Here is a 25,421-nt window from a genome sequence, read left to right on the forward strand (position 1 = left end):
ACAATTACTATTTTTTAAACAGTGGCTATGCCCACCAGGGAACTAAGACCATTCTGCAATGCTCTGCTCCTCTATGTGGGCCATACACTTCTTTGCTCTGTCAGTGGTGCTCAGGTATGGAATTGCTCAGGTGTTAAGGTGCTCTGTGGCCATCTACTACCAGGGAATTCAGTTCTGGGTTTTGGAGATGGTTAACGGAAATTCTCCTACTTAAGTCATATCCCCAACCACTCACATTTTTTTAAATCCCTTATCCAAGGTTTTTCCATTCTTAGTTTTTCTCCTTTTACCTATATACACTCAAAACCTTTTCTAAAATCAGTCTATCATCATCATATGTATACCTCATCATATACTCTACTTTCTGTAGCTTCGAGTAATGGTATCTTCTAGAGAAAAAGATATTAGATCTCAAAACAAAAGTATGCCATTAAGAATAGCAATTAGATCAGTATGATTAAATGATCAGTACTGATTAGTTTAATCAGTATGTTTTAGTTTCCAGTATTGATAAATAAGCTATCATAGTAACAAGTTGTTGCTATATAAATAGAAAATAAAATGTACAGAAAAATCTGATAGCTTAGCAACCCAGCTCTCTAGCAGAGAAAATGCATGATGATAGTTTTCAAAGATGACTAGTTGCTGTTGATTTTGTAAAATCCCCAAACTCATGTATTTTTTTCTGAGGACAATTTGCTAAAACTACCTACTCTACATTTTGGGTCATAAAGTTGACATTTTCAAGGGAACAAATTGTATGTAGTTATTGGTGCCTACCTGAGAGTTCTTCCACTAGACAATAGTGCTGTATTTTAAAAATTAATAAGTTCAAAAGGGTTAGAACAGAAACTAATCAGACTGCTGCATAATTTACTCATTCGCTAACCTCTACACTGTCAATATTTTCTAGAATATTGAGCATTTTAGAGAAATTAGGGTACTTTCAGTGCATATATGGAATCTTACCTCTTTCTATACATATACATAACTCATTTCACTAGGAAATTTTGGATCCAGTAGCACAGTTGAAACATTAATAATGCATGTCACTACAGTCACTAGGGAGCATGTTAATCTGCAGATATATGTGATGGAAAAAAGAAAATGGAATTGGGTATAAAATCTCAGGCCATGAAAATCAAGTATGCAAAAAATATAACTTCATTTTGCCATTGCTAACTTTGATTTTCTTATTGTAGGAAAGTCTATTCTTTTTGAATCAGAGGAAATTTAAAAGCTTTTTGAAACAATTCAAGGAAAATTAAGTGTGTTTATGGTTCTTTGTCTTGTTAAAGAGTATCCTGTAAGCTCCCTGAAATTCTTAGTGTGATCATATCAGGGAAAGGACCTTGCAAACCTCAGGGGACATGCTCCCATGCTTATATCCATTGAGATAGAATATGGGCTATCTGTTTTTCAGTTGAAAAGCCCCCACTTCTGCTTCATGAGAGCAACCTTTGAAAAGACCAAATTCCCATTTGAGTCTTTATTTCTAATCCTGAACTTGAAAAGTATCAAATGGCTATGTAGTTTTGAGATCAAAGGACTGGGAGTTGATATGTCAGTTTACCCCTTATGATTTTAATCTCCCCACAAAAAGTTACAGTAAAGACACCCAAACATGCCATCCATATTGTATGGGTTATACAATGCTGAGGGACTTGTGTGACTCTAATCCATTCATTATGGCACCAGTTGGGGAACAATCTGCATTGATAAAATTTTCATCTTTGGGTATGTATTCAGGGTGAAAATTGAATCTCTTATTTCAGGTATGTGTTTGTTAGAACTTATGGTAGAAAAAGTGGGTGCATTTCCATGTTGTCTACATGTGAAATGGTCAAGATTGTCTTTGTTTTCTTGCTTTTACCAAGACAAATTCCTGTCCTACGTTTGGCATCTCCTACCGTACAATACAACCAACAATATGACAAACTGTGAGTTAACTCTGTGAGAGCAGGCTGACTCTTGGGCTTTTCTACTATTTACATTTGCCACATGACTTCGGATACTAATAATATAACATTCTACTGGGGGAAAGATGTTAAGTGTCCTCATTTCGGCTCTTACATACTAATAATCACTTTGCATTAGCACGTGGTCTATCTTTTATGTTTCATTTTTGGTGATATTATTTGATATAGAAAATAATAATGGATTTCTGTATTGCACTGCACTGCACTGTCCTCCCATTGTTCATCGATTTGCTCGAGTAGGCCCAGTAACGCCTCCATCATGAGACTTCTTGTCACTGTGTTTGGCATATTGAATACATCATGGGTAGCTTGCCAAGCTTTGCCATGTGGGCGAGATACTCTCGTTAGCTTGCCGGGCTCTCCGAGAGGGGCAGAGGAATCGAACCCAGCTCGGCCAGGCCAGCTGTGCGAAAGGCAAACATCCTACAACTGTGCTATAGCTCCAGTCCAGATTTCTATACTATGGATGTATATTTCAGACTATGGTATATGTATTTCAGACACTTAATGGTAGGTATATTCATAAAACCTACCAAAAATGTTGCTAGTATTTCCCATGCTGGTCAAATCAAAAAGTTTTAGGCTGCTTAGAGTAATTGCAATATTAGGGTTCTGAAGTTAGAATGCAGTTAATACTTTTTTTATTTTACCTACTTAAATGTAAATGCATATAATTGTGTTCTATTGTAAATGCATACAATTGTTCTCTAATATAGATGCATACTTCAAGAGAGATATTTGTATTTGTTAATTATGTATTCATTCCACTCTACTACAACTTATGCCTATAAAATATGTGAAGTATAAGTTTAGAAAATAAATACCTCAGGAGTATTTAATTTTTATTCTTGAAGTGTCTTTAGAAGTTTTTTTTGTATATAATGATTCTATATGGCATGGGAGAATACACACAAATTGCACGCGTTACACATTTGCTGTGTTTTTTTCCTATATGAGCTATGTGTATTAATTTACATACAACCTAAAATGAGGAATTATTGTCATTTTGTTTAATTTCAGTAGATTACATTTTGAAAATGCTGGATTTAATAGATACTGATATAAATTAAACCATTGGCTAAATTTCTTAGATTTTTTATTGTTATGTGTAAATATTTATTTTTCAGAATTAAAAACTCAATTACAAAACCATTTCAGTTCTTTTCAGTTACATATATTAGAATAACAATATATTCTTAACTAATTTTTCATAATCAACACTTGATAACTGAGACCATTGTCACATTTTTCCTTATTATATTTTTACTAATTTTAGTTACTAACAATAAAGCTACTATTTCAACCAAGAAAAAAACATTATTTTTAAACCGGTTTCATTCTTTGAAGTTTATGTTTTACTCATCAATGTTATTGAAATATGTTTACCTATATAAGGAATGTAGAAGACAAAATGAAACATGTACCTGTTTCTGCTGCCATGATCTTAAATCATCAGACCCCCCTGACCAGAATCCTTTGGGTTCTTTGAAGGATTTTATTGTTTCTTCTTAGCATCCTGATTCAGAATGGATATACATTGAAAAAAAAACAGCCAATGTAGAGAAATCATTCCCACAAAATACCCTATCTAAGAACACTGATCCCAGTACTTCTTATCAAGGTTTTTAATATGTCATTATGTACTGATGGTACCATTCCCACAATCTTCTGGTCCCTTAAGACACATTCTGTATCTAAGAAAACATCTTTCAAGGTCAGGGAGATAGCTCAGAGGTCTCAAATGCCTGTATTGTATGTAAAGCTCCAGGTTCAATCCCAGTGCCTCTTGGTCTCCCAAGCACTACTGTGAGCATTCTATAATCAGGACATTGTACATGTGACCTCCACTGTCCACCCCCCCAAAAAAAAAAGATTCGCTTTGCTAAAAATATGCTATTATGTTGACATATTTACTAATCTTACTTACTAACAATAAAGCTACTATTTTTTTTTAATTTTTATTAGTGAGACACCATGAGGTACAGTTGTAGACTTACAGATTTTTGTGCTTGGGTTTCAATTATACAATAATCAAATACCCATCCCTCCACCAGTGCCCATTTCCCACCACCAGGGATCCCAGTATCCCTCCCACCCCCTATCTCCCCCATCCCACCCTGCCTCTGTGGCAGGGCATTCCCTTTTGTTCTCTCTCTCCTTTGGGGTGTTGTGGTTTGCAAAAGAAGCTACTATTTCAACCAAGGAAAAACATTATTTTTAAACCAGTTTCATTCTTTGAAATTTATGTTTTACTCATCAATGTTATTGAAATATATTTACATATATTAGGAATGTAGAAGACAAATTGAAACATGTACCTCTTTCTACTGCCATGTAGAAATCATTAGACCCCCCTTACTAGAATCCTGTGGGTTCTTTGAAGGATTTTATTGTTTCTCTACCAGAGCAAAAGACGTTGTTAAAGATTTTTCATCTACTGTGATACATATGCATGCATGGAGAGGGGTAGTACTGAGAATGAAGCTTAGTGACAAATGCTGAGCCACATCTACTCACTGAAAGTGTATTTGAAACAATAACAATCACAAAGTCACACAAATCATCCTGTTATTCGTCGATTGCCTCGAGCAGGCCCCAGTAACGTCTCTTTCATCCTAGCCCTGAGATTATATTCAAGGCTCTTTAGGAGAATGAGACCCATCATTGTTACTGGTATTTGGCATATTGGGTATGCCACGGGGAGTTTGCCAGACTCTGCCATGTGGGCAGGCTACATTCGGTAGTGTGCCAGTTTGTTGAAACAATAACATTGTGAAGATTTTAATAATAAACCCAAATCACATTTTTAAAAACCCACACAATACAAAGAGGGCCACAAGAGGGAAAAAATGAAACAAATGCTATCCTAAGTAAAAATTTTTGAGTGTATGAAAACTCCCTCAAATTTAAATAATGAATCATTTACACTGATAGTTAACTAAGTGTATGGAATCAAACAGTGAAAAATGTTCAATGTTGTGTTGATTTTGTGGATAATACCCATTTAATATAAAAGTAATCCATAACTTTTCAATATGATTTCTCTTTAGTTCTAATGTTGCTTTAATTGTTTAATAAAACTTGACTAAACCTTTGAAATTCTTTTCTTATCTTCCAGTACAACAAACTAAACATTCTTTTCATTAAATGCTTTTAAAATAAATATTCTCTGTAAGTATAAGGAAAGGGTTATAATAATTGGTGTGGGTCCATTGAATTGATCTCCTTTATGAATTATTTTCAGAAGGATTAGTCTAAAATGTGCTGAGTCTTTTCACTATTTTAATGTTTTAGACCTTCTGCTAGAGCTTTTATATGTATTATCTAAGTAATTAAATAACGGTAGATGTGGAAAGATCTAGAAGAAAGATTACAATGTTTCTAACACCAATCTTACCTCTAGTGTCTGTCAACTTCTCTCTACCAGTGTCACCAGATTCCCTCCCACCCACCAGCTGTCTCCTTAATAAGCACTTAAAAATGTGCTTGTTACCTTTTGGGTGCTTGGAGCATCCCACCTGGCAGAGCTCAGGGCTTAGTCCTACCTTTATGCTCAGGAGTCACTCTGTCAGAGCTTGGAGAATCATATTGTGTTCCAGGAATCAAACTTGGATTGACCACATGCAAGGCAAACACCATATCTGCAGTAGTATCTCTCTGTCCCCAACAGGAACATTTAAAAAAAAACTTATCAGTTTATTTTTGGTTTACAGTATTACTAATGGTTTCTCATGGACATGATTATAACACCACATGCATCATCAGTGTACTCATCTCCCTCTCCTCAAGCGCACTCTCCCTAACTTTCATATGTCCCCCAATTTAATTGTTTGTGTCACTTCCCCCATTAAGTTGCTATTGGATCTTTGTCGCTGCCTTGTTGTGTTTCTTTTAGTTAAAAATATGAAAAAGAACATTCTGTATCTGTTCCTTTCATTATGACTGACTTTCCTCAGCATATCCTCTACTTCTATCCACGTTGCTGCAAAAACAAAATGTTTTTTGTTCTTTCTTAGACTGCATAGTATTCCATTGTGTATATATACCACAATTTCTTGATCCATTCATCTGTAGTTAAGCATTTTAGTTGTTTCCATATCTTGGCTATTATACTAAGGGCTGCGATGAGCATAGGTGTGCGTATATATCATTTCCCATTCATGTTTTTTTGTGTGTGTTTTTGGGAGATAGATAACATGTAATGGTACTGCTGGATCATATGGGAGTTCTATTCCTATTTTTTTTGAGAAATTCTTTATTGCTTTCCATAAATGTTGAACTAGATGAATTTCCACCAACAGTAGATGAGTTTCTTTCTTACTACAACCTGGCAGACACTAGATAGTTTCAGAGTTTTTGATATGTACCATTCTCACAGGTGTGATACTATTCTGATTTGCATTTCTCTAATTATAAGTGATTGTGAACACTTTCACAGATACCTTGAAACAGGACATTAAGTTTAGTTATTGTAGTTTGGGTCTCAGTGTTGTTGGCTCAGTGGTTTATATACATATGTATATATATTTGTGTATGTATATATATTTTATATATATATTTATATATGTATATATATGTATGTATCCCACACCTATGGCTTCTGCCCCTGTTACCTCCCATCTATCTATCTTTTCTTACTTCCCTCCTCTATTCTTTCCTTCCCTGTCTATATAATCTGAGGTCAATGGTAATATAAATATCCCCATTGATACCTTGCATTCCCTTGTCCTGTTATTCTATATACCACAGGTAGGTGAGTTTATTTGGTATAAGTTCTTCTGACTTGACTTAACAGCTCTACCCAAGTTGCAGTAAATTGCATGCTTTCATCATTTTTACAGTTGCATTGTGCATATCTATTGTAATTTAATTTTATGTAATATACTCATATGTCTTTGGATCCCAGGGTTGATTTTATAGCCTAGCATTACACTGAGTGCTCCAGTGAATCATGTGTGCATGCCATTTTGAAAGTCTTGAGGTTAGATACCAAGAAGTGGAAGTGCTAGATCATACAGTAGCTCTCATCTTAATTTTCTGATAAATCTCCATACTATTTTCTGTAGGGATTGAACCAGACAACAGTCTCATTTGAAGTGGATAAGTGCCCACTTTTTTTTAATTCATTCCTTCTCAGAAAAAAATTGTTCCCAGTTTATTTGATATGTGCCACTTGTAGTGGTGTGACATGATACCTCATTGTCATATTAATTGGTATTTACATGATAAGAAATGAGTACTTTTTCATGAGCTTTTATTGGCTATCCTTTTAGAGATGAGTCTATTTTTTCTCCCCATATTTGAGGAAGCAAAATAGTTATTATTGGAAGAAATTTACTTAGAGAGTATGAGGTAAGAGAAAGAGTGGAATATATGTTCAAGAGAGAATACAGGTTTCTCCAGGGGGTAAGGGAGTAGCAGTAGAAAGAGTGAACTAAGTGTCTAAGAGAGAACATAGCCTTGAAAAATGTCCATCTTCCCTTTTAAATTTTTTTTTGTTGTTGTTCTTGATCTCTGTAAGTGCTTTATATCTTGGGCATCTTGAATATTAACTTTTTATCTGATGTGTTGAGTGTGATTATTCACTCCCATTCAGTTGGATGCATTTTCAGTCATGTTCCTTTTGAAAACCAGAACTGTTTTAATTTGATGTAGTCCCATTTGTTCGTTTTTGTAGTTTCTGTTGCTTATATGCAGTTGCTCACTTTAGTTGTGTTACTCATACGTGCATGGCTCTGGTGATACAAGATTATACACTCTGCCATCAGACCAAGAATTTCTGACAGCAGAGCTACCAGGACTGAACCTGACCATGTGGGATGCATCAAGAATTGAATTTGCTGTCTCTGCTTGCAAAGCAGTCCCTTTTTGCACTTAGCAATCCACTGGGCCCTGATAGGAATTTAAATTATTCTGTTGGGTAGTATTTTTTGCTATCTTGCTGTATTGTGAAAAAAAAACCAATAATTTTTATTATAAAGTAAATTGATGTCCATTATCAACATTTAGAATAGTAAAAAAGGCCTCTTCAATGTAAGGCACCTAACAAACATTGATTCTTTCTAACCTCAATAACAGATGATGTATATTCCTATATGATGTGTGTGATTTAATTAATGCCCATAAAGTTCCTGATACTTGAGGGCAGGAAGGCTGGGCCACACACAGCTGTGCTCATGTTTTAATCCTGGCACTGTGTTCAGGTATCACTTTTGCACTTGAAGGACCATATGTGATGCTGAGGACGGAACTTGGAGCAACTGCATTCAAGGCCAGTTGCTATACTATCTTTCTGGCTCAGTCCATTATATATATATATACATATATATATTTATATATATATTTTAGCTGCTACTTATTTTTTAGAATTTTTTTATTAGTGAAACACCATGAGGTACAGTTGTAGATTTACAATTTTTTTGTGCTTGGGTTTTGATTATACAATGATCAAATACCCATCCCTCCACCAGTGCCCATTTTCCACCACCATGGATAATATCCCTCCCACCCCCATCCCCCCCATGCCACCCTGCCTCTGTGGCAGGGCAATCCCTTTTGTTCTCTCTCTCCTTTAGTCCATGATATTTTTGAGGGATTGGTTTAAAAGTCTAAATTTAGAAGTTGTCTCAAGTGACTCGGAATTCTGCAATTAATTTTATGATAGCCTGTCCTGATCGAGAATTTTTGAATGTAATATACAGAAGTAGAGAGCCAGAGAATTAGAACAGCAGGTCGGACACTTATATTGCATGTGGGCTACCTGAAGTTGATCTCTGGCCTCCTGTGTGGCCATCCAAGCCTCACCATGCGTGGCACTTGAGCACAGAGCAAAAAGTAAGCCCTGAGTACCTTTATGTGAAGTCTCAAAAAAAATATACACAGAAGATGCTAGAATTTATCATGAGTGGAAGAAGAGTGGGTGATTAGATAAAGAATTAAAGTGTTTTGTGATACCAGATTGGGTATGAGGGTCAGGGATAGAAAGGGGGACTTACTTGCTAATCACCTCACCTCAACTCCACAAAACATAATTGAGTGTCTTTTGCTTCCAAAGAACTTCCTCAGTGCTCCAGATAGAATAAAAATCATGGCTTCTTTGAAACATAAAAGCATAAATCGAGTGATAAAGGTGTCAAAACCTGAAGCATGGCTCTATAGCTTGTCACAGGATAAAGTCAACAGCAATTTCCTTCAATATGGGAAATGAAATCTTAGAGAACCAAGCACTATAGACAACTTCCCCAGCCTTTACTATATCCTGTTTCCCTTCCTACAACCAGTTTGGATAGAGACAAATTCTTCAACATCAAATTAACCTGCTGAGACCTTCACGGTTTAGATATAATGCTAAGGCATCTTGTTCAAGCCTCTGGAGAAATATTGCATAATTAAATCATTGGCATCAAATACAAAATGCTTAAAATCCAAGCTCCAGAAATAAATATTGTAAAGTGCTTCTTATAATGAAAACACTAAAGTACAAATTTAAATGCAAATGTCTGCATTTATTGGCCAGCATACATTGTATCCCTAAAGTAAGGCATAATCCTTCCCTCGTTATTCTTTATACTTCCTAGAAGATAGGCAAGTGGCCAGGAAAATTTAGATTAAGAGAAGTTCAATGACTTTCACAATGTAAATCTATAATAACTCTCATATCATCTCTACTTACATCAAAATAATGCATTCGGTAGTCTAATGATTAAAATACAGATATAGATTTTTAAGCAGCAATGGAATTAATGTTAGAAATAATTTTTATTTTGAATAATTTGATTAGATTCATGTGTGGCATACTAAAATTTATAGATATATTTGTAATAGTAATTCATAAGATCTTATTGGATACATAGCTCACATTTCATGTTCTATTTTGTCTCATGATCTGAAAATATCGATCATTTTAAAATATAAATGCTTCTCAAGTTTTTCAACATCTTAATTACTGCTTCACATATGGTTTTCTAAATGGAAGTATTATTTTTCACTTTATTTTGTTAATTTTAGTACCACATAAATACTAGGTTTAGAAACTTGGTAGCAAATTAAGGTCACACTCCAATATTGGAGCTGTTTTTCCCAAGCAATGACACTCTACACAAACAGTTGTTATCTTTTAATGACTTATCCACCAATCAGAAACAAAAATACAAACATGTGTCTTATGAAACTCAACTTCCACCCACCTTTGTTCGATGTCCATTCTTGTGTATTCACCAAACAACTAGCAATCCCGCAGCTCTCTCTCACTTTGGGGGTCTCAAGCTGCTTCCCCACCCAGAATGGCCAATGCCTTGGGTGGACAAAGGAGGAAACAAGGGCCAGACTGATTGGTGACCAGTTGCTGTTTATTCCATTCTCCCCACACGCCTGTTCCAATCGCACAAAGCCCTCATTCCATTTCCTCCTGTTCCCCTAGCTTGTCTCTCTGACTTGCCATCTTGGTCTCTTCCAACTCCCTCCCAACCTTGGCAGTAGCAACCACATACCCAGCTCTAGTAGCACAATCAACATGTGAAAGCCCTTCCTGATCTTCTACAGCCAGTTTTTCTCCTTTCCTTAGTTCAATGACTTAATTAGTATCCTATTTCTACTTCTTAAAAGGCCCTTTTTTTTTTTTTCTTTTTATTTCTTTTTTTTTTTTATTTCTTTTTTTTTATTTCTACTTCTTAATATTAGTTATTTTGTATGGACATAGTAAGAGATACATTAAGCTTGTAAGGTGGCTTTCCTGGGAATATCTCGCTATAGATCTCAGACTACAGTGCTCAGGCCAGATTAGTCTTTCCTAACCCTAGCAGGGTCTTAATACAGTTGTAACTTTTTGGATCATGACAGAATTTGTCCATGACCATGCTTTTAACTTATAGTTAAGTATTATGGCACTTAGGCCTGGCCCATTTCGATGCCAGGGTAGCTCACAGCTTGGTCCATCCAGTCCCTTGTCCAGACCCTGCTTTTGGGGTGCTAGAAACTAAGGGCAACTGAGGCTTATGCCAGGTAAACAGATACCCAGGAGTGAAATCATTTGGAGTCAATTAAACTCCCAATTTACAAAAGCATAGCATTAACTGCCTTCCTGTGTCCATACAAAAAGTACATTGCTTTGAATTGATCATGCAAAGGACATAGGAGAAGAGAAAAGCAGTATTTACAAGTTAACAGAATCTGATTAGGAGATAAAGATGATTGAGCAGTTGGGCAAGCAGAGCACAAAGAAAGAAGCTGCAAATAAACTCAGAGAAATGGGAGTGCCTCAGGAGCACTGTGAATGTGAATAGGTACAACCCAATAAACCTATGCTCCCTATGGCAAGGCAGAAAAGACAACCCATGTTATTCTGCACATCCTGATCTTTTCCAAATATAATCACATGCATATTTTCTCTCTAAAATTTTAAATATGTGATCACATTATACATAACATTTCTACTTATGTTTCTGTTAATTTTTCCACAAAAATAAATATTCTTTAATAAATCATTTTAAATGACTGAAATGCATCTTATGTAAATGGAATATAATGTATTTAACCATTTATTATGCTTATGTGTTTTTTGAATAGACATTATCCACAACAATGCTATATTTTAATAGACATTTAACATATAGCTAAAATTTTGAGCACATACAGAATCATTTAATTAGGATAGATTCCTGCAAGTGTGACCTTTATGTGAAAGAGAATACAAAATGTACAAAAGGGCATGTTACAAAAATATTCTTTTTGTATAAAGTACTCATGGTCCTAAATCTTAACAACTGTAGCACTGTAGCACTGTCCTCCCACTGTTCATTAATTTGCCTGAGCAGGCTCAGTAATATCTCCATGTGAGGCTTATTGTTACTGTGTTTGGCATATCGAATAAGCCATGGGTAGCTTGCTAGGCTTTGTCCTGCAGGCGAGATACTCTCGGTAGCTTGCCGGGCTCTCTGAGAGGGGCAGAGGAATCGAACCAGGCTCAGCCGATCAGGCTGCATGCAAGGCAAAAACCCTACCGCTGTGCTATTGCTGGTGCTATCTTAGCAACAAATTTTATTATCATTATTTGTCAGTGTAATATGAGAACTGTATCCCATTCTTTTAAAATGAAGTTTGTTAGTGATTTACAAGGCTGAACATTATTTCATGTATCTATGACCTATGGATATCTGAACAGAGATACATGGGAGTGAAATTTTCTGTAAGTCTAGCACTGCAGAGGATATTGGGTCGATCAGCTTGGATGTGCCTACACCCCTCATTCTAAGTATGCTCCTGCTAGACTCACACCTGGGACTATTCACAGGCCTTAGTCCTCACCAACTAAGAAGTCTTATAGTCAAACCACTCAGATCACACAAGGTCTTGCTGAAGGTCTTATATCTCTTGGCCGTTAACCCTATGTGCTGAGTAGGAATATTTTCTCCCATTCTTGGAATGTCTTTTTGTTTTAACACAAATTCATTTGCCATAACAAAAAAATTAATTCGATGTCATCATATTTGTTTATTCTGGTTTCTCTTGCCTTTGCCAATAAAATCATATTATTGAAAACACCTTAGAGGTTCAAATCTTGTAGCATTCTGCCTGTCTTGCTCAATGTATTTTATGGATTCTGGTCTGATCTCAAGATCTTTGATCCACTTTGAATTGACTTTTGTGTAAGATGTGAGATATGGATCCAGCTTCTTTTTTCAGCATGTGATTATACAGTTTTTCCAACACCATTTGTTGAAGAGGCTTTCTTTACTTTGGTTTCTGTACCAATCTCCTTTATCAAAATTTAGTTAGCCATAGATGTGTGAATTTGTCTTTGGGTACTTGATTTTATTTCATTACTTAGAGTCTGTCCTTACACCAGTGCCAACAGTCTGTTTAAACTTCAAGTTAAATGTAACTTAATTTCCTAATTTTTCATTTCGAAGCATCCATCTCATCTGTTTTTGAGGATTTAAGTAAAATTTTTCTGTTTATTTTAAGTGAAACAAAGAAACAATAATATTATAATTTTAGAGTGATATTTAATCAGCTTATTTTACATGAGTCCTCTTTCACAAGTATTCAATTTAATAATAAAATTATTGACTTCATTTTGAAGGAATCTATAGTTTTAGCACATCCTCTTCTCTGCAAGAAAACAAATATTTAAAATATTTGTTTTAAAATAACAAAAACTTTTTTAAAAATAACAAATACATTTAAAATAACAAATACTTGAATAGTAGTTTCATACCAATTTGTGATTTAGGTAGGATGATGTCCTTTATGAATGTGAATAATTCTATAATAACTTTCATATAACTCATTTTGGTGGTGATTTTTTTTTACATTTTCTTAAAACAATACATATATAACTAACTGTGTAACCTCTTATTTCAGGTCACCTAAAAACCCAGAACAGAAGATTATTAAGAGGGTGATTGCTCTTGAGGGAGACATTGTAAAGTAAGTAATTTAACTATTGGTTTTGAGTTACATTATTAATAACTTTTTGGTTGGTTTTAAATAAAAGTACTTAGAAAGGACATCTTAGTTCAAAGTGGACTAAACTTCAGGGATCATCTAGAAGAACTGGTAAATCTTTAGCAAGCAAGATAACTGTTTCAGGATGAGAGGTGTATATACATTTTTGTTTATATTATCCTTTTATTTAAGGCATCCATAAAATAAGAAGTAAAAATTAATCATGTTTTCTTAAATGACCATTAATTCATTGTTTTTCAGAAATTAAATTAGTACAATTATTTTAGATTATGACATCCAGTTTATTTTAGATGAATTCAAGAATATTTTTATTATATTAGAAGCAAATACAGAAACTATGTGTAATCATTTATAGGAAAACATATACACTTGGGAGATATTGTTGGTGGGAATCCAGACCCATTGCAACAAAACTAGTATTGCAGTAAAGACAGTTACACAAAATTGAATTTTTTCCGTTGTATATAGACATTGTGTTCATGCAATACCATTAAGTGTGCCTTATGTGAGATGGTATATAGCTTTTGACATGCTTTTTTCATTAAGTTTAATCATTCCTAGCTTTTTATTACCAGTGAGGAAAACATGTATTTTTTATTAAATAGCATAATCAGTATTGCTCTGTTTCAGGGAGTAGAGAGTCTGGAAGGAAAGAGAAAGATTGGGTGATGGCAGGTTGAGGGAATAGTCAGAATATACACATTCATTGACTAAATTCAGTTTTATATGAGCATGGCTTGTGTTGTCCCCCAAACAGTTTAGTGACATGAAAAATTTACTTATTGCTGATCACCATAACAGACATAATAAAAGTAATAAACTGAATATTGTGAACATTACCAAAATGAGATATAAAGTGATCATTTACTACTGGAGAAACACACTGATAGACTTGCTCAGTGAAGATTTGACACAACCTTTGGTTTATTAAAAAAAAAAAAAACAATCAATGCATTATCTGTGAAGCACAATAAAGTGAAGTGCAATAAGCAGATACACTTGTAAAAGGAGGGGAAATGGGAAAAGACGTGAAACAAAAGCTTTTGAATCAGAAATTAAAAGTAGTTGCTTCAAAAAATCGTGTTGTAGTAATAAGAATTGTAACAATGTATAGTAATTATACTGCTTGTTGATAAATCTAGATCAGTGTTTAAAATTTAGTCATGAAGTATTGGTATAGCTCATGTCCCATTTTGTTTATTTTCTTTAAAGAAGTTGTCAGTATATAAAATGTGAAGATCAAAACTCTCTGTAACCTATATTCAGAAAGAATTTTTTTTCTTTTTGGTCACTTTTGGCCAAACCCTGTGGTGCTCAGGGGCTACTCTCAGCTTTTGTTCAGGGATTAGTAGTCCTGGCCATACTTAGGGGACTGTGCAGTGCTTAAGATCATATCAGGACTTCAAGAGCAGAGGATGTCTTGAGCCGATTGAGCTATCTCCCTGGTTCCAGAAACATATAGTTCAATGAGTTTTAGTAAAACTTTATATAATTGTGCAATTCTCACCATGATAGGTTTTGAACATTTTTGCAACCTTCAGAGGACCCCTGCTCTGATTTGGACTTAACTCTGACTTCCTTCAGTCCGAGTATCAGGGAGCCACAGATCTTATACCTTTTCTAGATATTTTATTTAAATGGCTATTAAATCATATTTAGATTGTTGTATTTAGCTTCATTCATAGCATAATCATTATTTATTCCTCTGTGTTATGTTTATATATTTAGTCTTTTATTATTATTATTATTATTATTATTATTATTTATGACATATGGACCTACTACATTTTGTTTATCTACTCACAAGTTGGGCTGGAGCGATAGCACAGTGGGTAGGGCATTTGCCTTGTATGCAGCCAACCGGGCTGACCCGAGTTTGATTCCTCTGTCCCTCTCAGAGAGCCCAGCAAGCTACTGAAGAGTATCTCACCTGCATGGCAAAGCCTGTCAAGCTACTCATGACATATTTGATATGCCAAACACAGTAACAAATCTCACAATGTTACTGGACGTTTGGTTCAGGGTAGAAATATGCTTTCCTTCCTTTTAATATGCATCCCTTATAGGAATGCAAGGTGCTAAGATAAGTTTATGTATTTATATGTTTGTTTGCTTATTTATATGTTTTAGCATCATAGCGGTCAATGTTCAGGGACTATTCCTGGCTTTGTGCCCAGGAGTGAGTCTTGGCAGTTCTCGGAGGACCACGTGTGGTGCCAGAATTTGGACTGGGGTCATCCTCGTGCAAGGCAACAACCTTGACTCCTGTATTATCTTTCTGATCTTGTATTTAGATTTTAAGTAACTTTCCATTTCTTTTAAAATGGCTGTTTTTCCCTCGTGAACTCTGAAAGCAAAACCACCATATCCAGGGATAGATGAGGGGTCTAGAATTGAAATAAGGACAATGTTGGCAGGGTTTGGGCAGTTTGCTGGTATGGAGGTGCAATAAGTTTGTACAGCAAAAGCATAAATATTAACACTGTTGCACACCAAGTTATCTCAATGATAATAAAGTTTTTTTAAAATAGGTACTAAAAACAGCCATAAAACGTATCTGTAAAAGAACTGTGTTCTTCCTGCTAGCAATATAAAAGTGTTCCAGTTTTTGGTTGTATGTGTGTGTGTGTGTGTGTGTGTGTGTGTGTGTGTGTGTTTTATCTGCTTCCGAGCCAACACTTGGCACTTGGCATTATGAGCAGTTTACTTATAGCCATCCTAATGGGTGTGAAGTAAAATCTTGTGATTTTGATTTGCATTTTCCTGACGGCTATAATGTTTATCATCTTTTTATGTGCTTACTCGTCATCACATATATTCTTGACAAAGAATCTGTTCAGTGCATTTACTCATTGGGTATTGGTTTGTTTATATTTTGATTTACAAGAGGTAGAGAGTAATCAACTTATTTGATTTTGATTCTTTAAATAGAATGTCCATTATGAGGGAAATGAATGTGTGCTTATAATAATGTGATTTTAGTGATATATGAGTATGTTAACATGAAACAGCTTAGTTTTCATTTCCTATAAGACATGCATTATAAATTTATAAAAATCGGTGACTGTTTTATTAATTTCAAGAGCGGAATTAGCTTTCTAGTTTCAGAAAGAAGGAAACTTGCAAGAACAATATATTTTGAAAACCATATGAATATCAAAAATACAGTTTTAGGGGCCAGAGAGGTAGTAAAAGAGTTAAACATGGCCTTGAACATGGCCAGTCTTTTCGATCCCCTGAGCACTGTCTGGAGTGACCTCTGACCAGAGTGCCAGGAATAAGCCCTGAGCACAACTGGGTATGGACCAGTCCTCAACTCACCCTCAAAATAAGTTTCCTATATTTGGAAAAAAGTTTATGTGAATATGATATAAATTATTTTCAAAGAATGATTCAGCAAGCCCTGGAAACATTATACTAAATAAAGGAATCACATCACAAAGACCACATATATGATTCTAATTATATGAAATGTCTAGAATATGCAAATTCATTGGCCCAAAAAGTAGATTGTGTTTCCCAGGGATATAGAAGAAGGAGAATGGGAAGTGCTAAAAATGTCTACAGTTTTTGTGGGGGTATAAAAATGTTCCAAAATAGAACCTCATTATAATATCACATTATTGTGAATATATTAAAAACAATTAATTCTATGATTTCATTGACTAAATTATGTTTTTTCAGTCTTACAGCAAAGAACAATTTATAAAAAACAAAATAATCAGTCAATAAAATAGGTACAAATTTCATCTAAATGATGTAATAGAATTAGGAATGCAGGCATTTATTGTACATATAATCCCAAAAGATTTTACTTCTTAGGGTTAATTCATATTATTATTATAGTATTAATATGATATATTAATTATTGTTATCATTTATTTTATTGATATATAATTATATTTTATTATTATTATACTCAGCAATGTGAGATTGCAAAGCTTGACAATATGTAAAAATTCTATGTAATCAAAAAGCTCAGCTTGTATCAAACTTTAGTAAATGTGTAGGTTGGACTAACAGGCAGAGACTAGAATAAGATTTAATGGTGTAGAGGATAAAGCATAATGGGATGGGTTACTCTTTCTTTCCCCACTACTGCAACCCAAATGTATGAAGTCTACTTCTTTGTTCTAAGTCTACAAATGGACATAGGTCGTTCTCTATATCTTTTTTTTTTGTGGAGCAGTAAGTAAAAAATCGTAAGAAGTGAGGCTCAGGATCTTCCTACTTGCTACATAGACTCTAAAATTTATTTAACTTGAAGCCTTGTCAAATTTATTTAACTTGAAGTAGAGGGATTAAGATATTTGCCTTGAGCGTGGTTCACTCTAGTTTAATCCCAGGCATCAAGCACCAAAATTTACCCCTGGTCACAGAGCCAGGAAGAAGTCTTTAGCATTACCAGGTGTGGTTCAAAACAAAACAAAATTGTATGCATATTAATGGTATAGAAATATTACTTTTTAATTTTTCAATTAAAAATAATTTATTTTTCTTTAAAAACAGTGAATCTAAAGACTCTAGAATTTCTGTGGTCTAGATTAATAATTGAATATATATTCCTAGATGTTTGAATTGTTTCACTTTTAATTAATATTTTTACAAATAAAGCACATTACATTTTTGGGGGGTGGTCAGTCATTTTGTTTTGTTTTGGCGCCACACTCAGCTGCATTCAGAGCTTACAGTTCTATGTGCAGGAGTTTAAAATGGCAAAAGAAGAAAAGGGGGAAAAAATTAATTTGACCACTATCTTCAGTTGGGGTCTTCTGGGCTCTGACTAGAGGCTGGAAGTACCATAGGTGAATACAGTCCCAATGATGACCTCAGGAACAGATACCCAGCATGAAATAAGTCACACATAGAGAAAAGCCTCTCTTACAAGGAGACCGTAGCTAGAGTTCATTCAGTTACCAGCAAGTTTCACATCACTCTGTCACATCACTCTGCCCCCTGTCCTCACACTGAGGCTCAGACTTTAGTTGCCTACACCAGGGAGTCACAGACTAAGCTGTTGGGTCTCTCCTGCCTCTCAAACACCACCACCCTATACAGGGTCATGGGAATTATTTGGTGTGCTTGATGTATGGGGATATCTCTTGCCTTTGCCTTGGTTCTGTGGTTCTTTGCTAGCTAGATATGTGGTGTTCATATTGCCAGCATTTAGTGGAAGCACTTACTGTTGTGTTTTTTTTTTTCGTGGCTTCCCCTCAAGCAAATATCAAAGCCCTAATAATGTCTGTGAGCCCTTGAAGCTCCAGTCACTGTCTATATTCCTTTGCAAGGCTCCGCATTGTGGAGGACCACGTGGCCATCCGGTTATTATTCCTACCCTCAACAGGGTCTCCTACTGCTTCTTCGAATGAAAACTTTCCTCTGTTCTCTGTCTGGTCTTTTCCCAAAACTGTATTTCACTCTATTAGTTAGTTGAGATTGTGTGGAGAGTTTGGCAAATTTTACTCATCTATCTTCTTGCTGAGAACCCCTATTGTGATTTTCCAATAATGTTGAAAACATTAAGGGGTATTTAGGAAAGAAAGCCTCTTTTACCAATGTACTTCTTTGCCCGTGACCCAAAGTCTGAAATGCTAGAACATATAGAAACATTTTAAATAAGCTGTCTACTCTGAGAAGTCAGCAGTCTGTTGATGCCAGAGTTTATAGAAGGCAAAGTGTTTTATTTATTGTGAATTTTCTAGCTCCCCTTTACTACAAAAAATACTGAATTGCCTAGTACATTAGATAACACAAATATAAGGCCCTAGAATTTTAGAAAGGGTGGAAAAATTGATAGTATATAAATTAATCAGTTGGGGGTTTGTTGGATAGGTGGCTGACGTTGTGAAACTGACTGCACTTACTGGAGGTTTTGTAGTGATTTTATTTTAAATGCTACTAATTAGAAGTCAGAAGGGGAAACCATAATTTTGGAGATGAAGCACCTTAAACTTCTTCAGGTTACCAAAACAATACTAAAGTCAAACAAATCCCCATACCCATAGTTTTAGTGCAATATACTTTATTTTATTTTGCACAGAGAAATCACCTCTCAGAGCAAAGCCCAAGGCCTGCTGGGGCAGGAAGGATGGGTGCTGCTTGCTTGTTCCAAGATCTTTAGGGTCCCATCTGGGTTTAGGTTTGGACCTCCCGAGGAGCATTCAGCAGTACTTTGGAGATTGTGTGGAGCTTGGTCTAATGCAAGGCATGCACCTTTACTTTTGTACTACCTCGGAGTCCATATATGGGATTTAAAGAACACCTGTTTTAAAGATACCCGGGCAGGTACAAATTTGAGGTGATGGCAAATCCCAAGTCTCAAGGGACAGGGGAGGAGTGGACCCCCCTCCCCCCACCCCGATAGATCGCAGAGATGATGTCACATCTGCCCACCGTCTACTTAAATCTCCCACATGACCACAATTCAGAGACACACAGGTGTATCTTGGACCTGAGTAACTTGCAGCAGAGATGACCTTGGACTTTGCAAAAGGCCTTCTCTGCTGGGCTATCCAGACAAGGGCGGGTGTCGTCCCTCCACCTGCCCTCTAAGAGCTCCAGTGGTCGCCGTTTTCTAGAAGCCAGCAAGAAGTACCAGGTACAAGTTTGTGATGATAGCAAATCCCAAGTCTCTCAGGACAGGGGAGGAGTAGGCCCTCCTTCCCCCTGCCTCGATGGAACTTGAGATGATGTCACATCGCCCACCATCAACTTAAGCTACCAGATGGCCATGATCCAGAGACACATGAACAAATCTTGGACCCCAGCTACTTGCTGCAGCAATTTCTTCAGACCCTATTTATTAAAATCTTAGAATTCTTTGAGCGCGCGGTTGTGATTGCAGCCACGCGACATTATATTATATCTATAATAAGCAATACAAAACACTTTGTCTAGCAAAAAAAAAAAAGATACCTGGGCAAAAAGGTATGGCAGAAGTCAGTTTTTAACCTCAGCTTCTTACAAAAACAGAACATCCATGCAGCAGGACTTGGAGATTCTGTTTACTTGCACTTTCAGTCTCCTGGAACACGGCTTTTGCTTGGCTTGTATTTCAGTAGACTTTTGCCCCTTTGCCTACTACTGGATTCCTTGGATAATATGACACATGCTTCAGAGATCTTGAGAGAGTGTGCCCCTTTGGGTTATAGATGTAGCACCTACAGGGCTTTATCAACCAGTTAATGAGCTACCTTTAAGATAAGTATGATTCTCTGGCTTGCATATCTGTGTCTAGTCCAATATCTCATATGAATCCTGAAGCTATAAGGAATCACTTGTCATTATCTCATAGGCATGGACAATACCCATCTAGATGAGGTTCCCTGTCTCTAAACAACACAATTAGCGGCCCCTTTGCAAGATAACCATTTGAAATGTCACTGTCAATATTAGAATTGTTCCTCTTGGTAGTTGCTATGACATTTCTTTCTGTGAAAGATGACCTTTTTAGGGGATTTTTGTTTGTTTTGATTTTTTGTTTTCTGTTTTTCAGGGAACATTCCTAGTGGTCTGTGTGGGACTATGGTTCTGGGGTGTGAATCCGGGCCCTTACATGCAAACCATATGCCTTTGCTCTTAAGCCATTTCTCTGGTCTCAAGATAAACTTTAATTTTTTAAAAGAATTACATTCAGTAATATGTGTTGAAAAATTAAGATGAAGTGAATATCCTTGCATACATATATTGTAATTTGTGTTTCTCTTATAGAACAGATAGAAGTATTAGGCCGATGCATACTGTTAGGGTGGTGGTTTTAATTCTAATATATCACAGTCATATCACGGTCCTCCTGTTGTTCATCAATTTGCTCGAGTGGTCCCAGTAATGTCTCCATTGGAGACTTTGTTGTTACTGTGTTTGGCATATCGAATACATCACGGCTAGCTTGCCAGGCTCTGCCGTGCAGGCAAAATACTCTCGGTAGCTTGCTGGGCTCTCCGAGAGGGGCGGAGGAATCGAGCTCAGGTCGGCCATGTTGGCTGCGTGCAAGGCAAACGCCCTACTGCTGTGCTATGGCTCCAGCCCTAATTCTAATATATATATATATATAGATATACACATATATCTATATATATAGAAAATTTATCTCATAATAGGTGTTTTCACATATTTACAGATTTAGTAATAATCCATGATGTTTTCCTTTAGAGAAAATTGATTTAAAGATTATGTACAGTTGTGGAAGTCATGAACTTCAGGTTAAGAAGTCAAAATATTTCAATTCAAATTTAAAATTTGTTTTAGATAATCAGACTATCTTTCATTTAGTCAATTCACTGACAGTCTATGCCTCAAAAGAATTTATTTAATGTGTTAATAGTGGAGATAGGTAAATGAACAAATGATACCAAGTTTGTTGTACTCTGATGTTTGGAATAAGGCAATAAACAGATGTATCATACTTAATACAGTGTCATTATGTAATAGGAAGAAATAAGAGAAATTGATATATAAAGAATAAGACTTGGGTGTAGGAATTCTATTTTTAGGAGGAATATATACTATATTGCTGCAGATTTGCCTGGCAAAGGGAAGACAAAGACACACAGTCTGAGGAACAAGTTAAAAAAGTAACTATTTGGTACCAGTATGGCTTTAGCACACCCTCAAGATTTTAGCTACACTTATACAGGGGTCTTGCTTAAAGCTAAAGAGGGAAATATGCAGAGTGAGGTTTGCATATGACAGGGTGAGTGATATTATGCAAACAAATTGTGATGAGACAATATGTAATGTGCTAGCTTCCCCTAATTGGGACAAGACTTCTCTTTGCAGGGTGAGACAATACACACATTTGGTAAAGGCAGAACTGAGAATCAGGCCTCTAATCAGAACCAGACTTCCCTTCAGTGTAAATGTCTCAACAGAAGATATTATGGGACCAAGGAGATGGCTCAAAATGCTGAAGTCCAGGCTTTATATACAGGAATCTCACGTTTGACTTCCAACACCACACAATTACCCCTCACACAATAGGGAGTGGTCCTCAGATACTGCTGTGTGTTGCATTGACCCCCATAAAGGAGACACCATTTGAGCACATCTAAATTGATGACAGAGTAGAGTCACACAGGAAGAGTGGTTGAGGCCAAGGGAATAACAAAGGCAAATCTAAGATAGGCTTTTATTCCGTGAGTTTAAGAATTACAAAAGACTCTGCCTAAGGTTTGCAAAGTCTTATAGGTCATAGTAAGGACCTTTGATTTTATTTTAACAAGTGGGAGGGCAAGAAACAGTGAAGGGTTTTGAGACTTGAAGCAATATGGTCAAATTCGCATTTTAATAGGATCACTCTTGTCAGCTAAAACACTAAAGAGATACGGTTTGACCTGTATAACTGGTCAAAGTATTTTTTGCTTGAAAAAAAATTATATCTAACTTCTTCTAAAAGTTGTTAAGTGTCATTGTTTGTGACACGAGTGGGGACTAGTATGATTTGCTGCTTTCAGAGTGACTCATAAAAATAGCCATATAATTTATAATCGTAGTGATTATGATTTTATTGACAGGGTAAAAATTGGAATCTAAGTAGCCTCCACCCCCTGAGACTCAGACAAATACTTGGAAGACTGTTAAAAAATAAAAAAATAATTTGTGGATCTGAAAATTCTATCGTGATGCCAGTGTTGATTAAAATCACAACGGAATTGCTTGGTTCTCTAGTTAGCTTTTTAAGGTATGTAGTAATTTCCATAATGTTAACCAAAATGGGTATTCTTATCAATAACACAAACAGTAAAAAGCTAATGAAAGTAGTATCAGGACAAATCCATTAGTTCTCTCAAACTATTTTTTTGTAGTCATTTGTTTTTTTCTGATTAATCCATAGTGACTGAGTATCATTTTGGTAAAGGCTAAAAATTAATACAAAGCACTAAACTATAGCAAGTCGCTGTAAATCAATCACATTGAAAATTAAGGTATCAACATATTTTTATGTGACTCATTTCTGTTTTACAGATTTTTTGGGAGGATGATCAGAAATAAAATTTAGCATCCTTTTTTCTCTTACTCGGTGAAAATAACTTTATAGATTTTTTTTTTAAATCAGAGACTGCAGGTAGTTAGTAACCTCATACAAAAATTAATAGTGTTTTATTAGACCCCAGTGAGGAGAGTAAAGGATGATAGCATTTATTATATTATAACTATCAACATAACTTGAATTCCAAAGACAAATTGTTAGAGTGGTCACCCTACCAATAAAATGTACTCTACTTTTTAATTTATTTCTCATACTGTTATTTTATGTAAGTAGTGGACCTCCTTGTTCAAGAGAGTTCCAAGAGATGCTCATATAAAATAGAAACTCTTACTGGTTTTTGGAGCAGTCAGGTAAGATCAATAGTCTTATGGATAAGTATGATAATATAGAGCATTCTGACATAGAGAATCAAGAGACTCACCACAAAAATATTTAAATTATAATTTCTCTTCCAGTCCAGAGACTATATTGTAAAATATCTAAACAACCTAATTTATTAAAAATAACTTTCTAGCATTAGCAAAAAAAAATCCATTGAATCACCAGAAAATAAACATTTTAAAGCTTGTTGATTTTTTAAATGTGCTATTAAAGATAGGGAAATCAATATTGGCCTATCACAGATGGTTGAATTATATTATGTTCCAGCAAATAGTGAAGCTTTTTAGGAAGAAAAACAGAACTTAATTGAATTTTCCTCTGTAAAACTAAAAATAATGCTTGTTTAATAACTTTTTTTTAAAAATTTTAGGTGCAGTAGCTTTGAATAATAGAAGTGTAATGTATCTATGTGTCTCTCTTTGAAGACCAGGCATTGATTTATGGTGTTGTTGGTAGATTAGGAATTTAGAATGCATTGTATTTTAACAGAAGGGGCAGAAAAACAAAACAGTTCTAGCACCCTGATAAAATTAATGAATAAAACAGTTAAGAACATGGAAACAAACACCGTAGTTGGTCAGTTTCTGTGATTGTTGTTTGTTTCATATATTTTCTCGGGCAGGTGATTGCTTTTGAGGACAAGAACATATTTATACACTGGGTCCTAGCTGTTTGTAATTTCAACAGAAGGTTTCAGAAATCTCTGAGGTTCTTTAGCCTGGTTTAATTTGAGCCCTGAAACTTGATTTAGAAAACAAAATCAAAATGGCATGGTATACTTTTTAATTTTAATTTTTTTTTTTTTAGTATTTAGGGCCTAACTAGTGCTATATTTAACAGATATTTGCTTTTACAGCTTGATCAGTAAAAGTAAATGTTCCACTTTCTGCCAAGAGTTTAGCTACTACTAAACAAGAGGATTTGTGGAAAATAATCATTTTTCTTCTGCTGTCAATCTGAGACATAAAGATATTCTGAACATTTGTACTTTGATTTGCTAAAAAATTACACATTGCTGGGTAAGCCATACTTTTTCTGAAATCTTTATGTAGTTTTAGGTGATTATCGCACTGATGCTATATTGCTGAATAAAAGTAGAATTGTTATACAAAACTGCATACATTGGCAATAAATATTTTAACTATATTTGCCTTAATTTTATGTGCAAACATGTTAACATTGTACTTTTTTTTAAAGTCCATTTTTTTCTTTGCAATCCATTTAACAATGCGGCGAGGTTTCCAGAGGTTTCATACTAAATATAGCATGAACTCTTTTATCTGGGAAGATGCAACAGTTGCTAGAAGTCAAGAGACCTATTAGACTGAATTGCTTTTTTAAATAATGGTGGAATCTGTTATTGTGGTACTATCCCAAGTCCTGTCAGGGATTTCTCTGAATTTATATTCTATCTACATTCTCTTAAATCGAATCTTTTTTTTAGATAGGAAAACCTTTTGCATTTATTCTTTCCTACACAGTTGTTCATTTGTACATTCTCTACTGTGTGGAGACCAACAACACAAACTGTGACTGTAGACTAACTTGCTTGGGATTCCAGCTTTGTTCCTTTTGTGTTATTTTCCCAGCTGGTTTATTTCTCTAAC

General features: G+C 35.3%; 1 protein-coding gene across 2 annotated transcripts in view; it reads left to right on the top strand.

The window, feature by feature from the left end:
- IMMP2L (inner mitochondrial membrane peptidase subunit 2) overlaps positions 1–25,421 on the top strand; it is a 905,603-nt gene that overhangs the window by 573,494 nt on the left and 306,688 nt on the right. For both annotated transcript variants that reach the window (XM_056118041.1, XM_056118042.1), the window contains exon 5: positions 13,341–13,406. In XM_056118041.1, coding sequence (XP_055974016.1) covers positions 13,341–13,406 — 66 coding nt within the window. The remainder of the gene's footprint in view (positions 1–13,340; positions 13,407–25,421) is intronic.

This window comes from Sorex fumeus, unplaced genomic scaffold, assembly GCF_029834395.1.
Source record: "Sorex fumeus unplaced genomic scaffold, SorFum_2.1 ptg000037l, whole genome shotgun sequence".
Lineage (NCBI taxonomy): Eukaryota > Metazoa > Chordata > Mammalia > Eulipotyphla > Soricidae > Sorex > Sorex fumeus.